Here is an 18,456-nt window from a genome sequence, read left to right as displayed (position 1 = left end):
CTGCCACTAAACTGGACTTTTGCTTTTCATAGTTTCACGTGTGTTTCTGTCTCAGAGTCTTTGCACTGGCTGTTCCCCTCACCTCTTCACCCAGATAGTGAGTCTTGTGCCCTCATTTGAGCATTTGAGTCTCTGCTCAATTCACCTCAAAGAGGCATTCCTGCCCATCCTATCTAAAATTATCCTGTTCTTATCTGTCTCATTACCCTGGTTTGCATTTCTTTTAAGCCCTTATCACTATCTGACATTTCATTATGCACTAGTTTATTTAATTTTTGCCTTCACCACTAGAATGTAAATTCTAAGAGGGAAAGGATTTTTTCTATTTTGCTCACTGCTCTAGCTCCAGTGCCTAAAACAGTGTCTGCTACATGGCCATTTCTCTATATTTACAGAATAAATACACGATTCTCCAAAACAATAAATGAACACTGAAAAAGCATATCAATAAAACATTTCAGAGCATCAAGACAGAGAAGATCATAAATGTTTCCAGAGGGGGGAAAAAACCAGAATACATGTAACTAAATTAAACTGTGAATATTTGATAATATCAGAAGCTAGAAAAAAAAGAAAAAATAACTATAAAATTATAAAGAAAAATGCATTTCAACCTAGAATTCTAGATCCACTCAAACATTTAGAGGGTAGACTACTGACATTTTTGGTGCTGTAACGAATACAAAATTTAAACTTTCAAGCATCCCTGTTTAGGAAGCAACTAGAAGATGTAATATTCCTGAAATAAATTGAAGGAAGATATGAATAAACCAGGAAGGAAAATAATATGGGACCCAGGAATTAGCTGATTCAACAGTGAAGAATGACAAGAGAAATTCTCCGTGTGACAACTACAAATCTAGTCCAGAAGCAATCCGAGCACATTTGACAGAAGGGCAGATGGCTGAGGAAGAAAGGTCTCCAAGGGAAAGGAGTGGGGACTGAGATTGACAGATTATATGTTATTTTGAGCACTAGGAAAATTGCTGCCAGGTGTATGACAAGTCTGTTAGGATATCTAAAAACAGTCAGACATTGTTACATAAAAAACAAAGCAAAATACAGCTACTGTGTTAATTGTCGGGAGGGTATTAAAAACATAAATGTACTCAGAGTATACTACCTGACTCAGCAGTATGCAATATTTAATATTTCTAGTCAGGTTATCAGTGACTATTCATTTAATCAAAAACTGTATTAGGAGAAGTAAAAGTGGCAGGGTAAGAGAAATGAATTATCAACTACCCTAATAGGAAAGAATAAACAGAAACAGCCTGAAGTTCTAAACTGATTAATCTATAACCAACAGAGTAAACCTGTTAGTTAGAATGTGGCCTGCATACCAGAGGAACACCTAAAAGAGTTCAAAGAGGCTGCCTCTCAAGGGCAGGACTGGGATGTGGGTAGAAAAGGTGGGTAAGGACTATTATTTTTCTGTTCAAAGCCTTTTAGTATTGAGGGTTTTCTTTTCCAGCTTTATTCAGGTACAGCTGATGTATGATAAACTGAACATGTATAAAGTATACAATTTGATAGGTTTTGAAATGATTATCACAATCAAGGTAATGAATATATCCCTCACCACCAGAAGTTTCCTCTGGCTCCCTTGTCATCCCTCGCGCCCTTCCATTCTCCTCAGCCCCTCAGTAACTCTCACGCCTGACAACAACTGATCTGCCTTCTGTCACTGCAGAGTGGTATTTTCTATAATTTTGCATAAGTGGAATCATATAATATGTTTTCTTTTTTGTCTGGCTTCTTTCACTCAGCATCATTGTGTTGTGATTCAGTCATGTTGTTTGATGCATCAGTAGTTCATTCCTTTTAATTGCTGAGTAATATTCCACTGTATGGCTGTACCATAATTTTCTTAACAATTTACCAGTTGATGGACAGTCTGAAGTGCCCATGGGACATTTGAGTATGGAATATCTACTAGCAGGTGGTATTTAAATTAAGGTAGACTTTAAATTAAGGATATGGATTTAAAAGTCATCAGTATAAAAGTGGTAATTGAAATAATTGGCTGAAACTACCTAAGGAGAACAAGTAGAGTGAGAGAAGATGAAAATTCTGATTCAAGGGAAATGCACTGACTACATATTAGCATCTCCTTCCACTAGAAATGCCATTGAAATGAAAGAAAAGGTTTAAAGGTAAAAAACAAAATCTATAACTGCATTAAAAAAATAAGGAAAGGGCTCCCTATAAGCTTTGGGAAATTTTTGAAATACAAAAAGAAGGAATGACAACTTCTTTCATCAGTATGGCCAATTAAATATCTCCTGCCACAAAACATTCAGGTTCTGGATAAAGTGCAACAAGTATACTTTAAAATGCATTACTGAGCACTGTACACATCTTAAAACTAGACTTAAAACATATAAACAAAAAGCAATAAAACTATAGGGATAAATGGACAATTCCACAGTCATGAGAAATTTCAATATATCTTCTTTAGTAAATGAACGGTCAAGCAGACAAAAATTAATAGGTAAATATAAGTTTTGATTATAGACTACAATTAACAATTAAGTCTGACTTAAAGGGCATATACAGAACCCACACCCAACAATTAGAGGACAATAGCTATGGAGGATGTCAGACCAGTGGGAAGTTCCCCTGTCCTGGTAGGGCAAAGTGACTAAGCAGAGACAGGGTTGCCACCGTTGACATATGTTATTGCTTTTATTTGAATGATGCTCTGAGATTGGATCCTTTGTCACCTCACAGGAACTTGGAGTGCAAATAGCATGGTACTTTTCTCAGTTTCCTCTATCGTGAGGGGGAGAGAGTGCCCAGAAGGTGTGCAAATCCTCCTCTGAACCTGAGGTAGGAGAAGGGGAGCTGCAGGCAACTAATAAACTCTAGTAAACTCTTTGTTTACTGACCCAAAAAAGCCTAGTTCCTAAATTTTTTGACTATCTGGTAATCAGATCCTTTGGTGGAAAGAATTAAAACACACTGTGTTTATTTAGTTCTTCTAACTCAGAAGCCATGATTAACTGGTGGTCAGCACTTAAGAAGTAATTATCTAGTTCAAAGGCAGGCAAAATGAATGCAATACATGTACTTTTGCTATACTAAAACAATTTTCTTACATGGAAAACACAAGTCACTTCCCTAATTCTTCTACAGTGCCAAAGTTGGCTAATCCAATAATGTTGATATTCCTGCACTGTGTGGAGGATAAACTGAATGCTGAAAACTCAGATACCTTCATAGGCCAGCCAGGTAAACTCAAATGCCTGTAAGACGATGGGGAGTATTTGGGAAGCAGCTGCTACTCAACCCCAGCAGACTATTATTTGGAAATGGGGGCATAGAATTGTCAGGTATATCCATTTTTCCCAAGAAAACAGAACTTAGATTGTTATGTGTAATTTCCCAAGTTTTAGATTTTGGCACTTTAATCTACACATTTGAAACAGGACCCCCTCCCCCTCCCCACCACACACACACACACAGAAAAATCAAGTCTCAGTTCAGATCCAGTGTGGGCCACCAACTTCCAAGTTCAGTTGCAGATGAACAGCCTTAAAGAATTTTAGACTTGGAAGGGACTTGAGAGAAAACCTTTAAGTTAATTATTTTCGAAGTGTATGTGTGTCTGTGCATGCACACATACACATTTTGCCAAGAAACATTTTCCTTAAATAAGAAGTTAAAAGGAGGCCGATATACTAAACAAATAAAAGCACAGTTTCTTGGGCTGAAAAGGAAGCTCTCCCTGCTGAGATACCTCTCACCATTCCCCTTTGCTACCAGTGACCTCAAAGTACCTCCAGAGATCCCAGATGGAAAACCACTGACCTAATCTAAGCCCTTGGATCAAGTGAGAAAACTGAAGCCAATTTCTTATGAAAATTGTTACTCACATTCCAAAATGTACTCTGAATTAGAAGCTAGGTATCTTTATTCCTGATTGAGTGCTACTTTTACCAATTCTATGGCTACTAATAATAAATCAGAGCTTTGGCTCATTTGGTACTTACCAAAAACCAGGCACTGTGCTTTTTCATATACCATTTTCCTTTATTACAACTTGTTCTCTCCACCTTGCAGCTAAGGCAACTGAGACTCTGAGAGGTTAAGGAACTTGTATAGTCACAATAGTAGTAAGAAGTAGAACTAGGACTAATGTCCCTATGACTCCAGAGTATGTCCTCTTTAACCTTCACTCTGTGCTGCTTGTCCGTTTCTCCCTGAAAATTACCCTTTCCCAAAGCACAGCGACAGGCAAAAATGCCAATGAAGATGAAGGGAAGAAAATATATCAAGAGGATTGGGACTCTTCCACATGAAAGAAACTCTTCAGTTTAAAAAAATTAATGTTCACAGGATACATATCAAACACTATAAAACCTCAAGCTATGTTGATTACATTCCAGATGATGATGTATCTCCTGAAGCAAAAGCAAGTATTCCATCATATAGAATACTTTCAGAACAAATCACAGCACTTTAAATAATGGGTAGTCAGCCTAGTATTGAACTCGTTATACTAATCTGTTGAAACATAACTAGGAGGAACATATTTTCAGTCTTTTGAAGTAAAAATCATGATCGAAATATTTTATGTTCTTCCTCAAAATGTCCTGGGTACCATTCTCAGAAACCAAATCTAACATGACACATTGAGATATTTCTTATGCCCTTAATTTTATGCTATGAATTTCATCATGTTATTAAACTAGCATTTAGCATGGTAAGTGCCAAACCTGTGAATTAAACTCATGAATTAAAGTGCAAATCCATGAATTGAGTAGATATCAAACCTGGTCACATCAGTCTGTTCCTTTTACTCCCCTTTAGTGATACCACCTTCTTCAACTCTTAGTAACCCAGTGCCTTCATGATCTCACTTATAAACTCCTCCTTTCAAATTTCATTCTCAAAAAAACTCATCTAATAACTATCAATGTTGGTTCTGAGATTCTACCATTCAATAACCAAAACAGTGCTATTTACTACAGTTTCAAAACTCAAGAAATAAAAGGTCAGCTCCTTTAAGGAAATGGTCAGTCCCTGGCAGAAATCCCTGGAAACAGCAGTTACTATTAGTACTGGCAGAGATGAGAAAGAAGAGGACATCTGAGAAGGCAATTCACATCTCTATCGTGAAAAACAGCCTGAGCCAACAGTAAGAAAAATGAAAAATGAGAATCAAAATCAAAATATATGGAGTATTTTATATAATCCTTCGTTGGAAATAATGCCAGCATTTTAACTCTAACTAGGTTCTAACTCTTCTTTAATTCTAATACTTTAATTCTAACTATTTAATTTAACTACCTGTGCTTCCTTTGGCAGGTAGTTTTCTGTTTCTGAGTCTCAGAGTATCCATCAGGAAAGTGAGAGTGATGAACTAGATGACTACTAAGGAGATTTATGGCTCAAAAGTTTAGGAAGAGGGTAACAAAGAATTGAGTAGAAGAACTGGAGATCAATTTCACAACAACTGTAGGTGCTACAGTGAAATTTTCTCCTTGGTAAGGAACACTTTTTTTTTTTTTTTTTTTAAGAGATAGGTTCTCACTCTGTGGCCTAGGCTGGAGTGCAGTGGCACAATCATAGTTCACTGCAGCCTCCCGTTCCTGGGCTCAGGTGAGCCTCAGGCCTCAGCCTCCCAAGTAGAGAGAGTCTGTGTTGCCCAGACTGGTCTTGAACTCCTGAGCTCAAGTGATTCTCCTGCCTCAGCCTCCCAAAATGCTGGGATTACAAGTATGAATCACTGTTCCCAGAGAGTAACACTGTTTTGCACTGTGCTCTAGAGTGAATATTTACTACTAGGGGGAATCCAAAAGTAGGTAAGACACCATGGAAGCTAAGAGGGATTCAGGGATACAACCTGGCAATGAAAACATAGGCTCCTGACCTAAGCTTGGCCATTTGTATACTCTGGGTATTGTGATTCCTGGGGAGAGGGTTATGCAAAAGAACAGATATAGTCAGATTATTTGAGGAAGCTGCAATGTGATCAGTAATTCTTGCAGTGGCCAAATAAGTGTCCAGTGACAATGGCTCAGGAAGTATCCAATGGTATTGGCACTGGTGACAAACTAATCCTGTGGTATGACCTTAGCCATGCCCCAGTTCCCTTTGCTCCTCCTTACATTTTGAACCTGGTTCTCCGGCCTTCCCATTAATCTTACAAGCTGTCCAATATCTATCTATTTTCTCCTTAGTCAGAATTGGTTTCTGTTGTTTGTAATCAAGAAGACCAACCAGTACAGAAAAAAAAACATACAGAATGGTTTGCAAGTGATCTCAGCAAAACAGGAGGAACTCTAGAACTGGGTTTCTGGTCTGAGGCCAAAGGCAGTGAGCATCCTGTTAGTATTTAAAGATGGAAATCTGGCAATGCATGGCAAAGTGAATTAAGTTATCCTTGTAAGCACTTAGCTTGTTTTTCGCTTAGCTTCTCTGTACATATTAGAGTGATGTGCCCCGTGAACATGAGGCTATGGGAGATCAAATGAGTGGCTGCTGCCAGAAAACCAGAAAATAATATAAAAAGCATGAGTTATTCAGATTGTAGGGTAGGGTGTTGACTTCTAATAGTACTGCTTGGTTTAGGAAGAGAATAACAAACTGGCATCTCTGAATTTTTGACTCAAGGTGAGGAGCAAAACACTAGGCTGGGCACGGAGGCTCACACCTGTAATCTCAGCACTTTGGGAGGCCAAGGTGGAAGGACTGCTTTATGCTGAAAGTTCAAGACCAGCCGGGGCAACACAGCAAGACCCTGTCTCTTAAAAAAAAAAAATTAGCAGGTTCTGGATGCACACAGCCCTATAGTCCCAGCTGCCTCTGGGGCTGAGGCCTGAGGCTCACTTGAGGTTACACTGAGCTATGATTGTGCCACTGCACTCCAGCCCAGGCAACAGAGTGAGACCCTGTCTTTAAAAAAAAAATGAAACACACACACACACACACAAGGACTAAAAGGACTTAAGGCTTAAGGAGCTGAAAACCAAGCAGTTTGATCTGCAGGTGGCTAAATTATATCAGTTTAATGTGCTTCCCATTCATGTAAGAGACCTGGTGATATTGTAACTAGGAAACAGTGAGACCCAGAGTTCTATAGTGGGGACACATGACAAGGCTCAGGATATCACAGAGTGCTCGGAACCTGCAGTTCTCAAGGCAGACCCTTTCTGTAAGAAGAAAATAAATAGCCCCCTGCCCCATCCCACCAGTCTTCAGTGTCTCAACCTATAACGAGAGTTTCACCCCAGCATGCCTTAGGAGCATCAAGTCAAAATCGAATCTGAAAAAAAGACCTACAAACTAGTTGTAAGACTGTAATTTATATTGGTTTCTGAGGGTTACAAATTGAGGAGGAAATAATACAATTTTAGATGGGGCTAAGACATACTGATACGGGGTTATTTCTCAGAGATTCTAGATTCATTGTGCTAGCTTCAGAGACTGGGCTTTTGGAGGTAAGATGATAAATGGGCTTTTGACAAGGGTTCAGTGAGACCTAAATCCAACCCACTGCAATTTTCCAAGTTCATGTATGTACACTTAAAATAGCTGTATTTAGCAAAAGCACAATCATCATATTTGTTTCCTGGGTAAATGTTATTATGGTAGGGACCAAACAAAAACCATTAGGGTCTCCCTCCCTACCATGATAGAAAATCAAAAACCATACAGCAGATTAAGGGGACTTTCAGAGATTGGCAACACCACTAGAAACACACTCAGGGGTAACAGTTCCCACCACCTGCTCATTTCAACTTTCCAGTGGATTGTCTTAAGCAACCTCAACTCAATTGGCTAAGGTGATTCTCCAGATGTGGTCTCTTTCCTGTAGCAAATAGTAAAGCTCAGGCACCTTGTATGCCTCTCCAAGCTAGCCAGTTCTTTCTTCTACAAAAGCAATTTGTTCTCACCCAGCAGGGACAGCAGCATATCTTTGCCAACTTGCCTTAGAGCAGTGGTTCCCAACGAGTGGCCCCTGAGTGAGCAGCATCAGCATCCCCTAGGAACTTGTTAGATGTGGAATTTTTCCACCCCATCCCAGACCTATTGATTCAGGGACTCAGGGGTGGAGCCAGTGATCTGTGTTTTAACAAGTCCTTCAGATGATTCTGATGCACACCAAAGTTTAAGAGCTTCAGCCTTAGGGGAACATCAGCTCTTCAACTCTGTGCCTCAAATTCAGGCAGTGAAACATATCACCAACTTCACAGGACATCACACTAATCTATCTTATCGAAGACATAAAGATGATGAGGCCATAGACATGTACTCTAGATGCCATAGTAAGACACAAGTACAGATGAGGAGATTAAACCTACATAATTAAAAGGGACTTGGCTTTTGCTACTAGTTCCTCATAGAAACTAAACAGGAGAGAACATCTAGAGATCATCAAGTCAAGTTACCTCTCATGAATTGAGTGTTACTGAACTCACCAACTCATGATGTCAGGGACCAGTTGCATTCATCTTCAAGTGGCCGGGTAGATCTCAAAGATATGGGAAAGTAGCACATTCTCAGAATGCCTGCTTCTGCCATATTACAATCCTTTCCTTAAAACACACCTACGGCTTCAAGGAGAGTTCCCTCTGACCAAATGACTCATGAAGAAACAATTACAGCCTGGCTTACAATAGCTGGCCCCAGCCAAGAGTGAGCTACTGTAGGATTATAACTCCATTCAGAGGTAACCCTAGCAGGCAGAACTTCAATCACTGTCTATGTTATCAGTAGAAAGATGGTCTCAGGTAAGAAGTTACATTGATTCATGGGCTATAGCTAATGGTATAACAAGATAGGGACCTGCAAGCAACAAGAGCTTGGAAGAGTTCTAGAGAACTGGTATTAGGAGTCCAGAAAAGCAGTATGTGACTGGACTTCTCCAAAATGGGCCTATAATCTCAAAAATAAAATTTTTTTTTGCATGTGAATGCAAACCCAAAGGTCCCAAGACAGAGGAGGCTCTTAAATGTGTAGACTAAATAATCTACTCTGTGGATGTCAATCAGCCTTTTCTCTAGTTACACCAGTATAGGCTTAATAGGCTCAGGAACAAAAGGGTCATGGTGGCAGAAGACTGCCCAGATCCAATAGCATAGACTTCTCCTTCTATTGCTGAGTAGTTCATTTGCCAGAAGCAGAGCAGTAACCAATCTTAAGCCCTCAATATGGTATCATGTCCCAGCAGGATCAACCAACTATCTAGTGTCAGGTTAAGTATCCTGGATCCTTTCTATCCAAGACTCGTCCTCACTGAAATCCCCTGCTTATAAGTTCCCAAGTAGACTATACCTGTGCCAGCATCTTAGCTGTAGCATGTTTCCTTACAGCCTGAGCTTGAATTCTAGCCCACCTGTTGATTCTATGAGCTACCTGCTACTCTTATAATCAATTCCTTTTCTGCTTAACCAGTCTGGGTACCCTATCTAAGGTGGAAAGGACATAAAAACAAAAACAAACAAACAAACAAAAAACAAAAACCTTAGAACACAAGGAAAGGAGGCTCCTTTTTCAGAGTTAAAAGAGTTAAGAGCTATATAAAACCAGTGAAGAAATGACCAGGGCAAAATAATATTAAAATAAGTCTAAAAGTATTTTTTGGAAATGAGTAAACAAGGGCAAAAAAGTAATCTAAGAAAATAAGCCTTTGTCAAAAAGTAGAACTGAAAGTACAATGACAAAAACAGATAGGTTGTTTTACATTCCCTCCACCAGAATATAAATTCTGTGAGGTCTGTTTGTGCATTACTGTATGTCAAGTACCTGAACAGTGCCTCAAATATTTATTTATTTAGGCATTCAAATATTTGTTGAATGAATAAATACCAGCTGGTCTCAGTGAAATATACAGGGAAAGGACCAGCTAGCTCCTGATGCTATAATAATATGATAATGGAAGGAACCATAATATGAGCCTGGGGTAGGTGGCACTGTAAGATCCTGAATGGAAAGTCTGGGCTAGAATTTTAATTGAGAGGGATCAAAAGAAGGAACTGTTTGGTTTCTTAAAAATATATAAAGCATAACCTAAGCAGAGTGGTCCTGTGGCAGTATCTTGGCAGTGCCTTCCTTCCCTGAGTACTGAAAATATGGGATATATAAACGTTTGTCACTTTTCTGAAGCATGAATCAGAATCCCACTGGTACATGGAAGCAAGCCACATCAACAGTGAACAAGACCAAGTGACTCCAAAGCATCTGATCCTAAGCTCAGGATTTGTGCTTTCTACTCATGGTGACATACACAGTAACTCCCATGCAGTGAGAAAAGTTATATTTCTTGCTCTAAATTGGCACCAAAAACAAAGTCGATTTACAGTGATGGTGATGAAAACTGAGTGAAAGAAATTTAAAATGTGGTTGAAAAAAAGTGATGAACCTTAGCAAAACAACAGGCTCACTAAAGTCTAAAGGGGCCCTTAAATGTTTTCAGTTACACTTCACTGGGAAAATACTGTTAAAGTGGTTATAAAAGTCTTGAGTAAATTCTTTGAGAATGCCAATGGACTACTGTATAGGAAAGTGGTGCAAATTTTGTTACTTATTTTCATGAATGTGATCAATCTCAGGCAAGTCACCTTCTTTAAAAAATGTAAAGTGGAGCTGGAATACAAGAGAATAAAAAGCAGGAATTTACATTATTTCCATAATGGAAAACTTGTTATTTTAAAACTATTTCTTGTGAGGGACCATTAGAAAATTTAAATCATTTCTCCAAAAGAGATTTCCTTTGGAAATTAGACAAATGTACATATTAACTGATTGATACTACAAAGGAATTGATCTAGAATCAATTATTTTTTTAATGTAAACCTTAGAACTTGAAAAACTACAATTCTGGGAAAGCTATATATTCAGGTACATATTCAATAAATATGAATGAACGAACACATGACAAATATATAACCTAGAGTAATAAAGTTTCATTTTACATGCCACGTTCTTGGGGAAAGGAAATAATCACAACAGTCTTCCCGTGGAATACTAAGGAATGGGCTAGGAACCTTGTGCTTCTCAGCAGAGCCTCCCAGGAGAAATATCCTTTCTCTTCACATACAGTCCTGCCCTTATTCTGCAGATTCAAAAGAAGGAGTCAAGGGACTTTTCCTGCTACTGCAATGCAACATCACAAAGGAAGGTTTCTACCTTTAAAACACAACAGTAGTCATTATACACGCAACTGGCTTGGAACACTTCTCAGTATTTATTTCATTTTATATGATTAATATCTTACTTTCAGAATAGCTACAGTTATTTTCAGATAGTCTTTCCTGAAAAACAAACAGGTTAATCTCACTAAACATTTTCTTTCTTTGTGTATGGACATACAAGGGTAGAGAATATGGAAGAAAGGTGAAAGCAGGAAGGGACTGGACTCTTCGAAAAACAGGAAAATAAAAATGCTTAAAAGCTACTATGCAACAGAAATAGATATTTTCCTTAAAAGTCTGTGTATCCAGTTTTTCTCCATTTATTTTTAACCGAATAGAGACATTCTAACAGCACATATTAACAGGTGGAAAGGAAAGTTTTTTTTTTTTTTTTTTTTTTTTTTTTTGGCTCACTTCCCTTTAGACTGTTTAAAAGGGGAATGACCACTTGCTGTTCCAAACACAATACATGACCTGGCTTTTGCCTAGACCTCAATGAAGGCAATTGAAATAGAAAAATACAACATTCTTGTTTCCATTTTCCCTACATCAGTCTCAGCTCTTTCAGGATGAAATCAGTCTCTCAAGGGACCTCAATCTCACAATATGTGAAACAATGCTCTAGATATGAAACAAAAGGAACACAATGGAAAAGCAGCAGCCATTTGTTTTTCCACTTGGGAGAGTTAGACTGTACATCCTTTTCATTACAAAGCCCAGTTACTATGCAGAATTGTAAATTAACTCTTTGTAATACAAATGATTTCAGGTTCACATAATAAAATAAGGAAAAAACTGAAGTCCCTCATTTTAAGCAATCTCCAAAACAAAATTAAAGAACCAAGATATCCCAGTGAGATCCTTTTTGTCTGTGATAAATTTTACTTAAAAAAATTTATGTGGAAAGTAACATATAACTCAGGTAATGTATTAACATAAGAATGCACATAATGTCCACTTATTACATTCTACACTAACCTTAAAACATTTTCAAATACTTTAAACCAAGGTTCAGCAAACTGTAGCTCCTGGTTCAAATATAGCCCACTGCCTGTTTTTGTAAATAAAGTTTTATTGAACACTGCCTGTTTTTGTAAATAAAGTTTTATTGAAACACAGCTACACTCATTTGTTGGCATATTGTCTGTGGCTGCTTCTGTGCTACAATTTCAAAGTTGAATAGCTGTGACAGAGACTGTATGGTCTGGAAAACCAAAATAATTTTGTCTTTTACAGTAAAAATCTGCAATCCAAACTTCTAAACCAGTGGGTCTTGAACTTTAACACTCATAAGAAACACCTGGGCAGCTTGTGCAACCACAGCTGGGCTCCCTCTTCAGCGATCATGATTCAGTAGGTTGGGGTAGCAGTCTGTGAACTTGCATTTCGAACAAGCTCACAAGCTGCTGGTCTATGAACTAAAGTTTAAGAACCATTGCTCTAAACCATCTCATATAATCACAGATTAAAAATGACCATAAATGCTTACATTCTATAGAACAGGATAGCTGTTACAAAATGAAAACTAGGAACAAAAAAGGAATGAGATAGATCTCTTGACTTATACGGGATTCTTGGTGGCTAACAGAGTACAATTCATTGCCATAGCCATCAGGCAATTCTTCAGCCCCTCATCCTAATACTAATACACAGTGAATCCTGGAAATTCAATAGGAACCAGCAGAAACTAAAGGCAATTGGGTTGGAGGTGTAAAACCTAAACTGATCTTTAGAGAAGCTATAAAACACATTTTTAGTAAAAGCCAAGTTACAAGCAGCTATACTTTAGTACTCAACTGGAATATACACTTAAGGACTAAAGTACAATGTTTGGAAAAAAAAAGATGCATATAGCTTATAATCCAACGGTCCAATCAAAAGTTGAATTCCTTTACTTCATATAAATAACTAGAAATGGTTAAAAATCAAATTCTTTAAACAAATTCTAATGAGTACGTGTAGAGCTAATGTGGGAAACAAAACAGAGGATGTCAACTGATAAATTTCATTAAAGCTAGGCTCAGACAGGATGAAAAAGAATGGTATGTAAACCACCTAAAAATATTAGTATGTCTTTGATTTGGACACTATAGATGATAGAAGTGGAAAGTAAAGATTTGGAGGGAAAATTCCCTTTGCTGACTTACTGGGACATAAAATCCTACCTTTTTCTTTATTTAGCTTCTATGGAGCCTCTACCATGCTCAGAGGCATTGTACTTAGTATTAGGGATAGAAATGGAAAAACAAAACAAAACAAACCCACCATCCCTACCTTCAACTAACTCTCAATCTAGAGACATGTAGATCACTGTAAAACAGCATGATAAGTATAAGAACAAATGTACATTATAAGTACTGTAAGGGTGTAGAGTGGGCTGATTAAATATGCTCAGGAGAAAGGTGAAAGAAGGGTTCACTAAAAACAGTTATTGCTTTAACTGAGACCTGAAGGAATTGAGCAGGTGAAGAAAGCTAGGTAGACAGACAGCTCACCAGAGGATACAGTGTGTGTAAAGATACAGAGGTGACGGAGAGTAATATGGATTTGAATTCTCCAAACAGGTCAGTTGGCTAAAGCAGTGTGTGCAATGTGGGATGGTACAAGATGGGAGACTAGACAAGAAGCCAGAGTTTCACATGAAGGGCCTGGGGTGCTCAAGAATCAGGTCTTTATTTCTCCAGCTTTAGGGAAAATGATGAAGGATTTTAACCCTAAAGTGGACTGCACAAACTTGAATTATAGTAAAATCACTGTGGCACCACTAGAGAGACTGAAGATTAGGGAGTTAACTTTTGCTTTGTTTTTGTTGTTATTGTTTTCATTTTGTTTTGGTGAGTTAAAGTCTCACTCTGTTGCCCAGACTGGAGTGCAATGGAACAATCATAGCTCACTGCAGCCTCCAACTCTTGGGCTTAAGTGATCCTCCCACCTCAGCCTCCAGAGTAGATGGGACTACAGGTGTGTGACACAGAGATTTTATTTTTGGTCTAATAAGACTTTGTATTCAAGGTGCTTGTAAGAAGGAAAAAGACAGACAGAGCTAAACAGAGGTAAAACAATCACCCAGTTTAATTTTTATCTAAATGAAGTTTGCAAAGAAGTAGCAAAGTGTGAAATTTACACATTGCATTCTAAAGCATAAGAAATATTATCTTGTTTATCCAATAAGGACAAGAGCCTTAAAAAAAAACAGTTAAAGATGACATTATGGTCCATGTAGACAGAGAAGACTATCAGATTGGAGTGCCTGAACCTTGGACAAATCATAACTTTTCTGGGTTTCAGTTTTTTCATCTGTATAATGAAGGGTTCAGGGGTTCTTTACCTGAGCTATAAGTATATTTCAATATAATTTGTTTTCTTTGTAATGCTACCCATTTTATTTATTTAAATATTAAAACTTATTCTGAGAAGGGGTTAATGGCACAAAAAAGGCTAAGAAGCTCTGTATGATCTTTAGGGTCACTTACAACTCTCAAATTATAGGATTTTGGACATTCAAATACAGGAACTAAAAGAGAATACTATTGTATAAGGAAAAATAGGAATGGGGTGGTAGGAAAAACACAACAGTATAGACTAAAAAATTACATATAGGGATTAAAAGCCTGACCCAGGTTGACAATATTTTTGCCTTTTCATTTCTCTTTCCTTTCTTCTGTAGACTTAGGTTAACGCTGGTATTGTGACTGCTTCAGGGCTTTCTTCTTGTGTATCCTTAAACTTACTGAAGTATGATTTATAGCAAAAAAAAAAAATAAAAAACAAACAAACAAACAAACAAAAACTTCATTAGCAAAGGCTATGAGAAAAGTTACTTACATGTGGAAAATTATATAATGAAGAGATTGGTAGTGTTAGCAATCACATAAAAGAGGTAAGAACCAAAAGCCTTCTTGATAATATCCAGGCACAAAACCAGTTGGGAAAGAAGCTAGGTAAATTAAAAAGTAACTTTTTTTTTTTTTAAAGTAAAAAACAATTGGTTCTACATGTGTAGAACAAAGCTAGTTGCTACTATCTTATCATTATAGGCATTTAATAGCAGGGATGTATTTCTCTTGAGTCTAGATGATATCAATTTATAAGGTCACTGCTAGCATTCAAACTTAAAATGGTCGGCCAGGTGCAGTGGCTCACGCCTGTAATCTTAGCACTTTGGGATGCTGAGGCAGGATGGATCACTTGAGCCTAGGAGTACAAGACCAGCCTGGGCAACATAGTGAGACCCCATCTCTAAAAGAAAAAACAAAAACCTTAAAATGTATGTAGTTATCACATACAAAGGAAATCAGATTAAAAAAATTTAGGAACACTATCAAAACATGAACACTACAAGACATCATCAGAAAAAAAGTGAATGAATGAAGTAATTATTGCTTCACGGTGTTCTCACTATATACTTTATACACTTTATATTGAATCAGACTGAACTATCAAAATGGTTGTGATTAATGAAAGTCTCAGTGCATCATTTGTTCAGTGTTCAAAAGGACATCTTGCATCGGTTTGAAAAAAAAACACTGAAAGATAACAATAATACAATCTGTATTATCCTTTTAAATAACATCTACTTAGTATTTATAAGCTTTCCTATTCCAGACATGAGTCCACAATGAGGCAGTCAGACGACTATTCAATTGAACAACAATAGAAAACTTTCAAAGCTGCAAAATCAAATCTAATCAATTTTAAAAATAGTATATATATTAAATTTGTAGGGATTTCTTCTCTTAGCAACAATCTGAGGGAAAAAAGCCTTTACTATTCTCAGTTTTTCTGGAGAAAAACTACAAAAACAATACATGTGTCCAGTTCCCTTCAGGAGACTTAACAACCTAACAAATCTGCATGGGAAGGCAGGTTCCTGTCTGTACAGGTAGCCTTCTTCCCACACTCCCTAGTAATTTGCATATCTCTAAACCAGAGACAGGTAACTAAGGCACCTAAGGCAATCTTTAGTGTCACTGTACTCCTCCCAAGTGGTTTCTTTTAACAAGTATCTTATAAAGAACATACATGTGCTATGCTTAGAAAACAAAGTCACTTTTCAGAGACTTTGTGATAACCTTAAAATACAGTCTACAGCAACAAAATATTCTGATAATTTGTTTATTTCAGAAAAATTGTACCAAGTGAATATTACAACTACTTATAAAAACATACAGATTTCTTCACTTTTAGTCCAGGCAATAAATATTACATGTTCACTGAATTAGAAAAATATTCAGAATTCACATTTAGACGAACTATCATACTTGATTCAGGAAAGCAAAATATTTTCCAGGTACAAGGTATTTAGAAATCATTTGTCACCATACTTCATTACATAAAATGAACCCTATTTAAACGAGTCTACTAAACCGGGCCGCAAATGTACATAAAACATAAGTCAGTAGAGGGATTTAATTTTCAAAAGGACTTTTCAAAACACGACTTGTACACAACTTGAAGAAATCGGCTGTGTTTAAAAATAAGTCACATTACTAGTTTCTAGAACAGAGCATAAACTACTTTTCAATAAAGGTAGGAAGCACTACTCACCTCCATTTCCACGGCAGCAATACTCTGGTCATAATGACCCATCAGATTAGGGAAAAATGTCATGTTGTAGGCCATTTTCATACATCTGGGAACAGTAATTGGTTCACAGGTGAAGAGACTGTGCCCTCTTATGAGGGGTAGAAAAATACACGTCAACAAAAATGTAAACATTTCCATTTTCTTCAAATTCCTGATTTTACCACATGGCTTGGATGAATCACTCTTTGCATCCTCAGAAGATCCCCATCCAAAGATAAAATATTCAAATTCCTCATTTCACGATTTTATTCATTTTCAGGAAAACCTGAAAATGGGTCAATTACTGTAAAAACAAACAAGAGGGTGTATCAGCAACATTTGTCGTAAACTCAAATGTGGGGTCAAAGTGCAGAGTTAAGATTTTCATCCCAGGTAACAAACACTGGAAAAACAACGGAAAATTCTGTCCTAGCGAGATACTCTTCCACCTGCCTTAGCATGGAATGCATCATTTGCTAAGGAAGCTGCACCTCTAGGAAACCGATGCTAGGAGGCTGCTGCTGTATGGAACACAGGGTTAAAAGGGGGAATGGCAAGAGTAAGATGGAGGAAAAAAGGAACGCTGGTGATTCGGAGTAAATCATAAAAGATTAATATAAGCATACAATCTAAGGGCCCCTGTTGGAAAGCTTATTAACTACAAGAAAACTAAGGCCCTGGGAAATTCCTTAAGACTCAAAGAGTTCTTAAACTTGTAAAAGACTCTAAAGAGTCAATTTTTGTAGCAGTCTTAGTTTTCTCGTTTTTCAAAAGGCCAACTAGAGGGAGACTTTTAGGATTCCTCCAGCGAAGGAGCAACATTGCAGTTTTCAGTGGCTAGGAGGGTGTAGTGCTGCCGTCGAAAGGAAAGTGCGCAAATCCGTCCCGCGGGAAGGGCGAAGGCAGTCCCCTGGGGGAGGAAGGCTGTGGGCCCCGGATTACGAATTACACGCGCCCCAACACACACTGATGGCCGGTCTGCCAGCACCCCACACCCAGGCACCTGCCCCAGGCCTAGAGCCAGACAGCGCGTTCCTGGCCTGCGTGGTGCCGCCGGGCCACGGCACAGCCAGCCTTTCAGAGCCGGCTCCCGTTTCCGAGGAAACTCGGGTGCGGGCCGTCCCGCCACCGCCTCCCCAGCACCTGCGGCTCCCGGCGCGCCTCACCCAGCCGCGGCCCCTCGCGCCCCTCGAGGCCCGCCCCGCTTCCCCCGGCACCCGCCCGGCCCCTGCCCAGTCCCGGCCGTGGGAGCCCCACCTCGGGCAGCGGTCGAAGGCCGCTCTCCCTTCCCGTCCCCGTCTAGCCCACCGTCCCCCCAGCGACCTGAGACGGCTCCGGGGAGCGTCCGGCACTGGAGCTGCCTCGAGAGCCGCACCGGGAGCGAGAGCTGAGCGATCCCGCGAGACTGCGCCGCCAGGTCGGGCGGGCAGGTCCGGGCTCGCGGCGGCGGCGGCGGTGGGACTGGCCCTGCGCCCGGGCACCGCCTGAGCTGCGCCGCCCGGCCTGACTCCGCGGCCCGCCAGGACCCGGCGCCGGTGAACGCGCTCGGGGTGCCGAGGTCCGGCTGTGGGCCCGGGAAGCCCCCTCCACCTTGCCGTCTGTTACTACCCCCGAGGCACAAGGCTGAGCCCCATCTCGCTATCTGGGTCCGGAGGGGTTCACTTTAGAAGGATTTTTTTTGAAGCCCTTGGCGCTCCCTCTAAAAGAACGCACTTCCTTGCGGATTTCAGGAGCCAAGAATCCTTAA

At 39.1% G+C, this 18,456-nt stretch overlaps 1 protein-coding gene and 1 non-coding gene across 3 annotated transcripts in view; both read right to left on the bottom strand.

The window, feature by feature from the left end:
• FZD6 (frizzled class receptor 6) overlaps positions 1-18,160 on the bottom strand; it is a 33,706-nt gene extending 15,546 nt beyond the window's left edge. Inside the window, exons 1-2 of one of the 2 annotated variants that reach the window (XM_008001271.3) lie at positions 18,033-18,160; positions 16,692-17,013 (exon numbers count right to left, since the gene is read on the bottom strand). In XM_008001271.3, the coding sequence (XP_007999462.1) occupies positions 16,692-16,868 (177 nt within the window). In that variant the 5' untranslated portion in view covers positions 16,869-17,013; positions 18,033-18,160. Of the gene's footprint in view, positions 1-16,691; positions 17,014-17,966 lie in introns of both variants that reach the window. The other variant, XM_008001270.3, reaches the window with a different exon arrangement.
• LOC140712346 (small nucleolar RNA ZL63) lies at positions 8,117-8,159 on the bottom strand. The gene has a single exon (XR_012093875.1). It is a non-coding gene; the product is annotated as a small nucleolar RNA ZL63 (small nucleolar RNA).
• Positions 18,161-18,456: the final 296 nt, after the last annotated feature.

This window comes from Chlorocebus sabaeus, chromosome 8 (genome assembly GCF_047675955.1).
Source record: "Chlorocebus sabaeus isolate Y175 chromosome 8, mChlSab1.0.hap1, whole genome shotgun sequence".
NCBI lineage: Eukaryota > Metazoa > Chordata > Mammalia > Primates > Cercopithecidae > Chlorocebus > Chlorocebus sabaeus.
Note: the sequence above shows the minus strand (reverse complement) of the source record. Positions and strands in the feature narration are given on the sequence as shown.